General features: G+C 42.7%; 1 protein-coding gene across 2 annotated transcripts in view; it reads left to right on the top strand.

The window, feature by feature from the left end:
* The first annotated feature begins 11,994 nt into the window (after nt 1–11,994).
* The window catches only part of VAV3 (vav guanine nucleotide exchange factor 3), a 154,862-nt gene continuing 154,526 nt past the window's right edge, over nt 11,995–12,330 (top strand). For both annotated transcript variants that reach the window (XM_027880454.1, XM_027880455.1), the window contains exon 1: nt 11,995–12,228. In XM_027880454.1, coding sequence (XP_027736255.1) covers nt 12,025–12,228 — 204 coding nt within the window. In that variant the 5' untranslated portion in view covers nt 11,995–12,024. The remainder of the gene's footprint in view (nt 12,229–12,330) is intronic.

The raw sequence follows: 12,330 nt of genomic DNA on the forward strand, positions 1-12,330 counted from the left end.
TTAGGACTCGAGGTCGATGCAGCCAAAGCGAGATCACTGAGCAGTGAACACTGATTGCCTTCAAGGCAGCACACACGTCACTAACGTGCATTAGGTAACATCTTATACTAATAGTGTTCTTAGACATGGACTGTGGTCACTGCAAGGATTCAAATAATCTTTATTTTCAACATGACCTTTTTTTTTTTTGCTTTAATAAGCAAAGCTCTTTCCTGTGTCAATCCCGTAAAGCCAAAGAAGGCTTGCTGTGAGCTTGTGTGATGAAAGCCAGGATTATTACAGACTCACACCCAAAGTGCAGAGGGACCAGGTTAGCTCCCAGTGTCATTCCCAACTCTACAGCTTGGTCCTGAGCAACACTTGTCTTGACTTGGTTTATCCCTGAGATGTAGGCCTGGCTGGCCATGCCCATGCTGTGAATGGTGCAGGTGCCTCGGGGTAAGGTGCAGCAGACATCCTGCCAAGGAAAACCTTACACTTAGAAACACTGTCTTTAAGTAACGTGTCTTACGTCTGTAAACTTGCAGCAGCATTACATCAGATGCTATTCCTTGTCAGAAAGTTGAAGGCGGACAACCTATGAGGAATAGCCCAGTATTTCCCCCAGACTGATACAGCTCCATGTTTTGCAGCAGCATTCTTCAGAGTCACCTGTATCAGATGTCTTTTGTTTGCCTGGCTGTGCCTTGCAACACACTGCATATTGTCAGTTTTGGGATTTCTCTTGAAAGAATTTGCTGTGATTGAAGGGCTTCGTGAAACCTCTTTTTTTTTTTTCTGTAGAAAGACGCGGGAATTTGGCAAATACTGAATAACGATCAAATAATTTACAAGTGTGACTTTGAGTTTGTTTCCTTCCCCTGAGCTATTTATGCAGCACACGTTTGAAGGCAAGCTGTGAGTATTATGCAAAGAAATCTGCTAGCATGCAATCTCCAAGAGGAGATTTAAGATTTAATTTCAGGCAGGATCTGGATCACAGCAGCTAATAGGAAGAGCTGTTTACACTGCTCTGGCAGCTATACCAAAATTTTAGTGTGTTTAATGCTTATATTTCCATGTTCCATTTCTGCTGTGGTGAAAGGCATTTGCATGCATGGACTGACTGAATGAAATGCCCATGGAAATGAAATGCCATGTGAAATCATGTTTTTTCACGAGCTGCAGAAGCTAAGGTGAATGTAAGAGGGAACATGAAAGCTTCATCTCACCCACCAGTGTTTATTGCTATAAACCAGTGGGGTTCTGCTGGTGAGCTCTGGTGAACTGGCTATTCTCCTGTGGCAGCGATGCCCCTGACTCTGGGGTCTCACCCCAGAGCTGACAGGCAGCAGAGAGCAAAGGGAGAGGTCTGGTTTCCATCTGCCCACCCTGCATGAACATAAAGTGAATGAACTTCTCTTTCTCTGGTTGTGAACCTTTACCGTAGCAAGAGCATGAGGTTAATGCAGTGCCCTGGACTACACTGCAGAGTTCACATAGTCCAGCCAAGCCACAGAAAGTGAACAATAGTGACTCTTTCCTTCTTCTCCATTTTTGCACTGTATCTGGTGCATTCCCTTCAGCTACCACAGTCATCCCTTACTGGTGATGCCCTGTTTTTAAAACACAATATCTTTGCACTAAAACACCCCTTAGCTGTGATCTCAGCTGTGGTAAAGAAATGCAAGCAGTGCTCACTACTCAGTCCTCAGCTAGATTCCCTGAGATCCTGAGGGCTGTAGCTGACAGGGCTGCAAGCCCTGGCAGTGGTGGAGAGCCAGAGGCCCTCCTTAAAGGTATTAGAGAGGCTCTGCTGAGCTGGCAGCTTCCTGCTCTGCCCACACTGTGTGGCTCTAAGGGTTTGTCTTCCCTGCCAGTGGAGACAGAGGTAATTCTGAGGTCTTAAATCTCTGAGTACACAGAGAATTTGACAACTGCTCTGAGTTTCTGTTAGTGCTGTGCTTGGACAAACCCCAGCGTTTTTTGACAAATGCCATAGCCAAGTGCATTCATTAGGAGAAAGTATGAAGTGGCTGCTTTCCCCTCAGAGGTAATACAGTGTTCCTTCCAACTGTCCTCTGGTACTGTTCTTGTGCTCTGCTCACTGCTGGCACAGCAGCCAGGCATTGACCTGCTGGTTTCAAATGTTCTTTAATGACTTGCCCCACCACTTCATCCACATCAGTGTCTTTCATCTTTGGTTAGTGCATAATCTCTTGTGCCTATCTCTGACTGCCTCCTTTTCTTCTCATTTTTCCAAAGTCCTTTTTACTTTCTTTTTTTTTTTTCTGGCTACTTAGGCTCCCAGATCCTCCTTCTGCTATGAAACTCATGTGAGAACATAATGGCAACAGTTCATGGCAGTTGGTATGATACAAAACTCTAAATATTAGGATGATATTCCTGAAATTAGAGGTTGCAATAGAGATTTATTTTTTCAGTTCAGGTGTATTTGAACATTTCCAGTGAATGTATTCAAATACCTGAAAATAGAATTCTTTCTGAGAAAATTACCATTTGTCTTGGTGTAAACCAGCAGAAGGATAAAATCCAATTAAGAGGGAGAACTCAGGATGTGGCATGTCTGCATGGCTGAAATCAATGTCAAGAGTCCAACTGCCTTCAGTGGAGTCAGGATTTCTCTAACAAAGGAAAGATGCACTGCTCAATCAAACTGCCTTGATTGCTTTACCTGGAAGCTCTGCTTGATTAGGCACAACAGAATTTGTCCTGTGGAAAAGGATCTGGAGAGGGAGAGAGCACAGCAGAAATCAGCCCTGGAAAAAAAAAATCTGATTTTAAGAGGTGACTTGAGCTCATATACACAAGACCTTATTAAATGGAGACTATTCAGTAACACAGTTACAATGGCTATAATGGGGAAGGAGTTTTTCATTAATTATTCAGCAGAAGGGAGATCTATATTTTGTCTCAGACTGACACTTTTTACCATCTGCTTAAAACCTGTTTCATAACAACTATTATCAACATGGGGTTTTTCCTCCCCTTTTAGAGTAATCATTATGCTGAGCTTCCAGATTGTTTAAGGTATCTGAGTTCCAAGAATGAGACTGCTGTTACAAATAGATGATACTTACAATTGCTATTCATTTTCATATGTTTGACTAGCAGGGGATTGGTACATTTGTTTTTCTCAGTTGTAATTGTGATCCAGCAGTGGCCTTGATCTTGCTAACTGTTGTATCTGAGTTTAACTGCAGTCCTGTAATCCCAATAGGCTCATTTTAAAAGGACATAGTGACTCAAATTCATGCCTAGTATAACTCTATTGAAATTAGCACTTTTCACCAGGGATAAATTTATCTCGGTATCTACAAGTGCCCTGAACACATAAGGAGGGGTTGTTAGCAGTGGGCCCTGAATACAGTTCCAACCACCAAACTGCTGGCTTTGAAGGCATCACTTAAATGAGATTTTCTGTGTTTCCCACCAAGGTTTCCCACTCTTCCTCATAGGAAAAAAAACCCAAACCACACTCCTCCAAAAAGCACATATTCTGCCTGCACATATTTGTTGAGGGAAAACTGAGGTTTATTCCAAAATCCATGAGCAGTGCATCCTGAAAATGGGAAGGCAATTCAGACATTTGCTTTCATAAGTAGCTACATTGCAACAAGCACCTCTTACATGCCAAGAAATATTTAAAAAGTCTAGCTAATTTAAATGAAACAGAAATTTGGGGCTCTTGTGTTGCAGCAGGGAACTACCAGCCTCTCCAGTCCCATGTTTTTAGAGTGCTTGCAGCTGAGAAATGTGACATCCACAGGGCCACTGACTCTGCAGCCAGCTAATCCTTCATCGCTCCGAACACCATCCCACAGCGTGCAGTGCAGCCAAGACAACGAGGCTGTCTTCAGAATATAGTCCTGCACCAGTGGAGTCTGACCTCCACTAAACTCTCTCCCTAAAGGCCTGTGCTGGCTGGCTGGTGCCCTGGAGCTGGCAGAGCAGGGCACTGAGGAGCCATGGCCTTGTGTGGCCACAGGCACATGGACAGGAGCTGCGGGCTGGGCTGCACGACCTCAACCCAGGAGTGGCAAAGGACACCTTCTAGAGAAGGGGGAAAAGGCCATGCCAAATACTTCCAATGTTGCTCCTATCCCCAGAAAGGGAACTTGCTCGCTTAGATCTATACAACTCAAATGTTTGCCATGCTCTCATTTTGGAGAAAATGGTGGTAAACTGGTCATATGATTGAAAACCTTCATTTAATCTGTAATCATAGGGGGAAATAACACTGTAAGCATATCATTGTGCATAAACTTTTGTATCAATTTTCTGTCCTTTTTTTAATCCATTTTGCATTTTTCCTCTCATGTTAGTGAATTTGTAAGTTCTCTCTTCCTTGCACACTGGGCTGGAATTCTAACCTTTGGGGTGGGACCTCATTATCAGACACTGACAATGCAAGGCAGTGCTTACTTAGCCAGCCAAAGAGCAGCTGAATAGCACCTTATCAGCTGAGATCAAACACTGCACGTTTCACCACCCGGGTGGCTGAAACGTGCTTCTTTTCAGATGCTTTTTCAGATTCATTGCAGACTCTTAGCATATGCACCACCTGCAGACTACAGCTCCTGAGTGACTGCTGTCCATAATCCTGCTGTCTCCAGCGGGCAGGGAATGAATGCCACAGCTGGTAGAGTTAAAGGCATCGATTGTCACTGTAGTACCCAGCATTCTCAATAATTCTGCATCAGTACAAATCGTTGTGTAATTGCATTCATAGCACATAGAGTGTTTGAAGAAAAAAACCCAACCCTTCTTTATTTCCATATGAGGATGATGCTGACAAATTAGCAGGGCATACAGATTTGTGGAAGACTTGCCCATCACAAAACACTCTAAGAACATCCTTCAGACAAGTTTAGCCTACTTTTTGTTCGCTCAGACACCCAACGGGGCCCTCTGTAAACCCACGTGAATCTTGTTTGAGAGAGTTTGGTTTAGCATAACTGGCTGTTAAGGCTCCCAGAGCAGTTAAGCTCTGACTAGGCCACCTGGGCACCATTAGTTTCCCAGGAGACTAAAGACTGGCTTTTGGGGCTGCCTGATGGTTTGGCTTGCGTCATTCCGGGATGTGTGCTGCATACCTCCGGGGCTGCTCCTGGCCCGCGGTGCTTCTGTCTGCTCGGAGCTGGTTCCTGCTCCAGGGACTGCATGCCAGAACAGCTTCTCTGCTGCCAGACCTTTGCCTGGCCTTTGTCCTCGCTTCATCTGCTCTTTGGCACCTCCCTGGCAATTAAACAAGTAAGAGCCAACAAATCAAACCCTGTAATTTCACCTGCATTCATTTGTACGTCCTATTTGTAAATCAAGTGAAGGAGGCAATATAATACAGCTATTTGAGGATTGCTTGTGATGGTTTGCCTTTCTGAACTGAAGGTGAGGGCTCATAGCTCTTGCTACTTTCAGGCTCCAATCTAGCTGTTGTTCCTGGTGCCGCAAATTCAATCTCATGGCCTGAATAAAGAGCCCCTTATCGCTTAAACCTCTGCTGATCCGCAGTCTAGTGTTGGCCCAGCCTCATTAGACAAGCAATACCCTGGGACACTCGCTTATGAAAGGTTAAAAAAAAGTAGGTAGCAGAATGTTCTGAAATATTTATGTTCTTTATTCTTGAGCTGAGACAAGTATGGGTAACTTTAGAGATGAACCTTCACTGCCTGCTGAGTCTTTAGAAATACTTTGCCTGCTGAGTTCTCTAAAAATAAATTTGAATGTTCTGCTTGTTAAAAATTATTAATATTTTTGACTTGTAAGCATAAAAGGAAACTTTTATTTACTAAACTTAGATTAGTATGTAAATACAGATCTAACATTGTAAATGGAAAACTGGAACGGTGTCTCAGAGATTCTGTGACTGCCCTATTTATTGTAACAGTTAACACAGCATGAGTCTAGAGGCTGTTAGTAAATTGTGCCTTTAGGATATGAAAAATTCAATTGCCTAATAGTAGCAATTTTGAAATAAATATTCTATTAGTAATAGAGTTTGAAACATTACTCATGATATTCTTCACTCTTCATGTAGGTATTTCATGAATGGCACTTTTCAGTTCAAGTAGGATTTTAATGAATGACACTTAAATTTTTCCAAACTTTAGGTAGAGTGGAGACTTTATGTAAAGTTTTTTTCCCTGGTTTTCTATATATTCAGACCTCATCCAGTGCATAGTGTTTTCTGCAAATGTCACACTTTCAGTGATTGATCCCTTCTTTCAACAATGTGGGAAGATCTTTCTGCATTTTTGGGTTTGTGTCCTGAATAGACTATGAGAACACAGAAAACATGTTTTCCTTGCTTTAGGGCTTACTTTCTAGCCAATTTCTAGCTTTTCATGTCTTGGTTCTATGCATTTGAACACCTTGACTTCTCATAAATGTATCATTTTTTTTGTCAGCTGAGACCACACAAATTATGTTTGTCAGCATCTCTTTTCCTTCTGTCTTGAGTGAAGGAGTGGGGAGTTTTTTCTATCCTGTAACCCTGTAATCTGATCTGGGTTTGCATTGAAAGCACCACCAAACTGTTGAGAAAAACCTGTGGAAAATGAGAAATGGAGACAAACAGGGGAAAGGGTGTATCGCTTAGAGGTATTAAAAATATCAATGAAAACTGAACAGGACCTACTAAGGTGCGAGGAAGGTTGTGATTTTTTTTATTGTTTCAAGTTGTTTGGCTTCTAAAGAATCCTTTTTTGATACTTCAGTTAAAATACATAAAGTAGTACATGACAATTGCCTTTCTTTTGTCTAACCTTAAATGTTTTCCTTATCACAAATGCGATTGCTGTCCGCTGGCAGGACGGGAGGGGCTGCCTGAGCCTGCCTTCCCTTTTTGTTCAGCACAAACAGGTGGCGCATCAGCAGCTTTCTCCTTTTGCATGAATGGTTTTTAGAAAGCTGAAACTTGGCCTTCTGGAATGCAAATATCCTATTTTAGGAATTCAGCATAGGATTCTGGACTGAGTAAAATGGGACAAATTTCTGTTGGCTTCTTCTGAAAAGTACATTTCTGTTGGGGAGGGGAGCCAGTGCCTTCTACTCTAAAGATGATTATTTGGTAGTTATTTGTTAGAGCTAGGCCGTCTGTTTGACTTCTTTAATGTATTATTTGGACATTGACTGGTCTGGGTGGATCTTCCTTGCAGCATCATTGATTTCTCAAGTGTTTAAATGCATTTTACATATTTAGGCAATTTTATACTAAAAAGAGTATCTTGGTGTTTGTTCTGTGTATTAGCATTTAGAATTCCTCCCAGTTTATAGCTGCCTATACATTTATATATCGTTTTGTGTGTCTGCATTTTTCAGGTCTTTATTGAAAAGCAAATACTCAGCTCCACTTGGTTCCATACATCTTCCCAGCTTATCATTTCCATTTTATCATTTTGTCTTTTGTTCAGATTCATTTAGATTTCAGGTCACTTGTCTATGACTTCCTCCATGCTAACTTGAAACAGTTATTTAAAGTAAAATATAGTTCAGATGGGATTGTTATTTTAGAATTTATTTTTTTAAGTCTATCTGATTTGTAATAACTCAAACAAATAATTAGTAAGAATCACTTAAAAGTAGCACTGCTTTTTGACTTTCTGCCACAAAGTTCCCCAAGTAACTCTGAAACTGGGCCCTATAGCTATAGGATACAGCCAGATGCATCAGCATCAGACAGGAATTACTGAAGAATTCTGGTCAGCTGTCTTACCCTCACTTACCTGTACTGCAAGATAAGCAGGCTACTTATGAAATGCTGCACTTTGGCCACCTCCCCATTATTCCCATCCAGCCAAAAAGAGAGCAGCTCAAGGGAGCTTCTGGCCAGGAGTTGTGGTAGCCTTATGTATTTCTGAACAGGAGTGAGATACAAATGGCCAAGGCAGAAGACCGAATGTTCTCGCAGAGCATGAGAAACTCAATTTTCTGACTGGTATAACAGAATGGGTCTAATTGGGATGTGCTGAGCATGAGCTCCGAGCTGGCTCAGCCAAGACTTCAGTGGGCCTTTGGTACCTATGAATGAGGGCAGTTCTTTGCTTGGGCTTGCATTTCTTTCTGTCTGTAGCATTCAAAAATGTGCTCAAGACCAATCATTAGCGGGCAGGAAAATTTTCAGCACTAGAACTGATGAACCCACTGGTGATCAAGGGAGTTAGTAGGAAAAGAAAATGAGGAGTGATGGTCTTTGGGAAGAGATCTACCATTTTGTTATCTTTGTTTGGCATCTCACACAAGCAGGGGTCTGTGCCTGGGGCTCATGGCCACTGTTGTATCTGCAAGAGTAACTGAAAGAGGGAATTTATGTACATTTGTTTGTTTCTTACTTTTTGTATTTTATCTATTAGTTTTCCCAGAACTGAGCGATACAAACAATTTTAAATGCAGCAGGTGTGGTGACACCAGGAAGTAATTGTTTCAGAAAGCTTGCAAATGTGCAAAACAAATTGAGGTGGATTTTTAGTTTGTTTGTTTTAAATAAAGCAACAAGGAAAGAGTTGGAAAGTTGGCACCTTCATAGGATGCAGCATAGGATACGAGTGAAGAAAAAAATTTATTATGGTATCTCCAGTAAGGGGACAATTGTCTGCTGGAAGGGGAGAAAAAACATACAAAAGCTTGGGTTTTTTGTGTGTCTTTAGGTGAACAATTCTCCTTCGAACTTGTTGTTCTTGTAATTGAGATTTCTTTTTTTTTTTTTGTATTTGTCACTGCTTTGTATTATTTTGAAAGTGGAAAGGTATATATTTCTTTATAGAAATATTTCTTTAGAGAAATGTTTTCTTTTGCTTCAGCAAATGGTATATTGATGTGTTAGTAAAAATAAAAGTATGTCATGTACACTGAACCTTTTGAGCAATCCAAGCTGAGGTCTATCTGCCAGGACAGCCTGTGATAGTGAAATTGGAGGAGATGGACTGAGGTTACTCAAAATCGGCCCCCCTTTCAATCCAGATAGATCTATGGAGTATGAGAAGAACAGGATGGAAATAAGACAAACTTCCAGTATGTCTTGAGCAATTGGTTCATTTAAAGTACTTCATGTTTGAACTATAGGTTTGTGTTTGGGGTTTTTTGTTTGTTTGGTTTTTTGTTTGTTTTGTTTTTGATTTTTAATTGAGTGATAGCAAAAAATAAGCCAATGTAAAAGCTTTTGAAGAGCAACAAATTTCACGATTGAAGGAAAAGTTCCTTCCAATAAATGACTGTGGATAATGTAAGAAAGTGAAGAAGGTTGTTAAGAGTATTATGAGAGAAGGAAAGTGAATTTGCAGATATTCCCGGACTTCAGTAGCAGTGAGCCTTCTGCTCTAGCAAGATTGTACTGACCATGAATTATGGCCATGAATCCATTTGCCCTTTCCCTTCTCTCAATTATGTAACTCTTTGTAGAGAGCTATTTTTCTGGAATTTGCATGGATAAATGGATTATTCTACATTTGGAAGAACGTAATTCAATTAAATGAGGTACAGCAGAGAAGCCAATGTATTTTGAATGAAATTTGGTTCTTATATTGACTTACAAACAATTTAAAATGCAGTATAGGTTTTTCAGATATTTAAAATTCCAACCACCACCTTTAAAGCATATGTGTTCTTTGGATGTTTGGATTAAGGAGTGTTGGATTGCTCCTATTAACCATGTAAAAAAGATTAGATCCATTTGAGCAATTAGCCTGAAGTGTTTTTCTTGCTGTTTATGACTGCAAACAAGGCTCCTTTTTCTGTATCTCTGCAAAGGCATCCCAACTGTTTATGTTGCTTTCAGGGTGCTGTACCACCCATCCTGGCTGGAGGCAGCTGAAGTGGGGATGTGGATAACGTAGTGCAGATGGTTTTCTGTTTCTTTTATCTGTTTTGTTTTTCTGCCTTCTGCATTTGCTTCACTGTTATGGTTGTCAGTCTGAGAGTGGATAGCTTGTGGGCACAACTGAATTCTTACTCACTTATCACTTCATATTTAACTTGTCACAGATAAAAATACATTTCTATGAGACAGTGTTTTACTGTATTCTTTATCAAACTGCTCTGATGTTCATTTTGATGGATAATGATATCCAAATGATCACAGTGAAGACTGCTATTTTCAGTCCCTTTTGATTTAAATTAGGAATTAAATTCTTTCTGATTCTGCCTGGTTGTAGGCAGTCTGATACTTTGATAGCATGTTTGTGTTGCAAACTGCACTCTCCTCCAGCTGCTCAGGCATAAAACAATCGAATATTGCTCTGGGTAGACAGATGTACCTGTTACTGGTGAGTGAGCTTTGGGCTGAGGTGGTTAAACAGAGAATTCCCATCTCCTGAGAAATGGGAGCTGCAAGGCTCTGGCTGCCTAGCTAGCCATGAAGCAGGAGGGACCTGCAGGGAAGGAGGCACTGCTGAGGCAACTCAACCTGAAGTCACACTCTCCCATGTAAGAGTTATTTTAAAGAGTTAGAGCTTAGCTGCACTAGCACCAATCCTTTGGAATACGGATTCTTCTTCTGATTGATGCAAACCTGCTTACTGCTAACTGGAGTTTGTATTCTGTTCAAGTGTCTTTGTGGTCTGACAGGCCAGGCCTGTACAGGGCAGCTTTGTGAGCTCCCTCTGTGCTGGTCAGACCTGGGAGCCTCTTTGTTCTGCCAGCCCAGTTAACATAAGCAGAGGTCTGGAAACCAAGCCAGGTGCTTGCAACTTCGTGCGTCTTTGGGTGGAACCAAATGCTGTTCCCAGATGACCTTGAGCAACATGTGCCTTCTAATGAGGTTGTAAGTCACACCTGTCTCATCCCATCACCTGCTGGGATGAGACAGGAGTTACAGATCATGGAGCTGGATCCTACATTTTGGGCCATAATTTTCTTTGTCTTTTTGAGGAAAAGCAACGCAAAATGGTGACCTGTGCTGTGGCAAGTCCTGCAGGCCAGTGGTTAATACTGCTGTCTGCTCAGGAAAATGCCTGGGGTAGCAAACATACTGCCTGTTTACAGAAATAAAAAGTTAATCATAATTTTAAGCTTAATGAAATGTGAAAATCACTTGCTAGGCCTCAGTTTCAGAAAAAAAAATCCCAGAACTTATGTATTAATTCTTTCAGAAATTATTAAAATAAAAATTATTAAAGCAGTGTGAGGCTTTTAGCAGAGGAGAGGTGAAAAGCAGGGAGAGTTGTGGACTATCTTGAACAACCATGTTAGTGTTTTGCACTTGGAGGCTTTCTCAGCCTGGACTGTTTTATTTTTCTCACATAAATTACATTTTAATAGTACTTTAAAGGGTTCTCTGCTTAAAAGAAAGAATATTTTAATAGAGGATAAAACCAGTTTTTGTATCCTTTTAAAGTGATTTTCTTTTTTTGTGAAATTAAGTTTGCATCACTGCTTCAAAAATCCAAAGGAAATAATAGCTTTTGAGTTGTGGAGGATATCGTCAACTATGGGTGTTTGTATTGTTTATTTTTGGAGTTTGTCAGCTTTAGTAACTTAATCACTCGTGGTTCTTTTATTTGAAGGTGTCTGAATGCTTGTTGGAGGCTATAACATTTTTTTTTAACATTATTTAAGGTGCAAATAAAATTGAAGTCAGTGGAAAATATTTTAGGGAGAACAGAGTTGAAAACAATGCTAGGGCATGATGTGCTCTCTATCATCCCTGGAAGTAGCTGAGCATATGCTGCGTTTTGCTCGGTGGAAGGACAAAAGCCTGACACCAAGGCAGAACGTGCCATCACGCTGTTGACACACCTGCCTGTCACAGCTGTGCCCTGTGCCGCAGGTGCTGTGTTTAAGCCATCCGCGGGCGGGCGGACGAGACGAGCACCTTCTCAGAGGGGCTCTGGGAGCGCCCGGGCGAGTGGCAGTGTTGGCGGCGGTGCCCGCGGGGCTGCGGGCGGGGCGGGGCGGGCGAGGGGCGGTGGGAGCCGCCGGTCCCGCCTCCCGGGGCGGTGCGGGCACGGGGCGGGCCGGGCCGGCCGCGGCGGCGGCGGGAGGGCGCAGCAGGAGCCGCCGCGGCCGCAGCATCGCGGCGCGGTGGCGGGGATGGAGCCCTGGAAGCAGTGCGGGCAGTGGCTGATCAGCTGCAAGGTGCTGCCGCCCAACCACCGGGTGACCTGGGACACGGCCCAGGTCTTCGACCTGGCGCAGACGCTGCGCGACGGCGTCCTGCTCTGCCAGCTGCTCAACAACCTGCGCAGCCACTCCATCAACCTCAAGGAGATCAACCTGCGCCCCCAGATGTCCCAGGTACGGCCGCGCCCCTCGCGGGGTCTCCGCGTGCTCTGCCTGCGGCTCGCGGCGGCGCGGGACCCGCGGGATCCGGGAGCGAGATGCGGCCGCTGCCCGGTT

The sequence above is a fragment of the Empidonax traillii genome, unplaced genomic scaffold, assembly GCF_003031625.1.
Source record: "Empidonax traillii isolate 1590-97213 ecotype Southwest subspecies unplaced genomic scaffold, ASM303162v1 scaffold69:size3087049, whole genome shotgun sequence".
Lineage (NCBI taxonomy): Eukaryota > Metazoa > Chordata > Aves > Passeriformes > Tyrannidae > Empidonax > Empidonax traillii.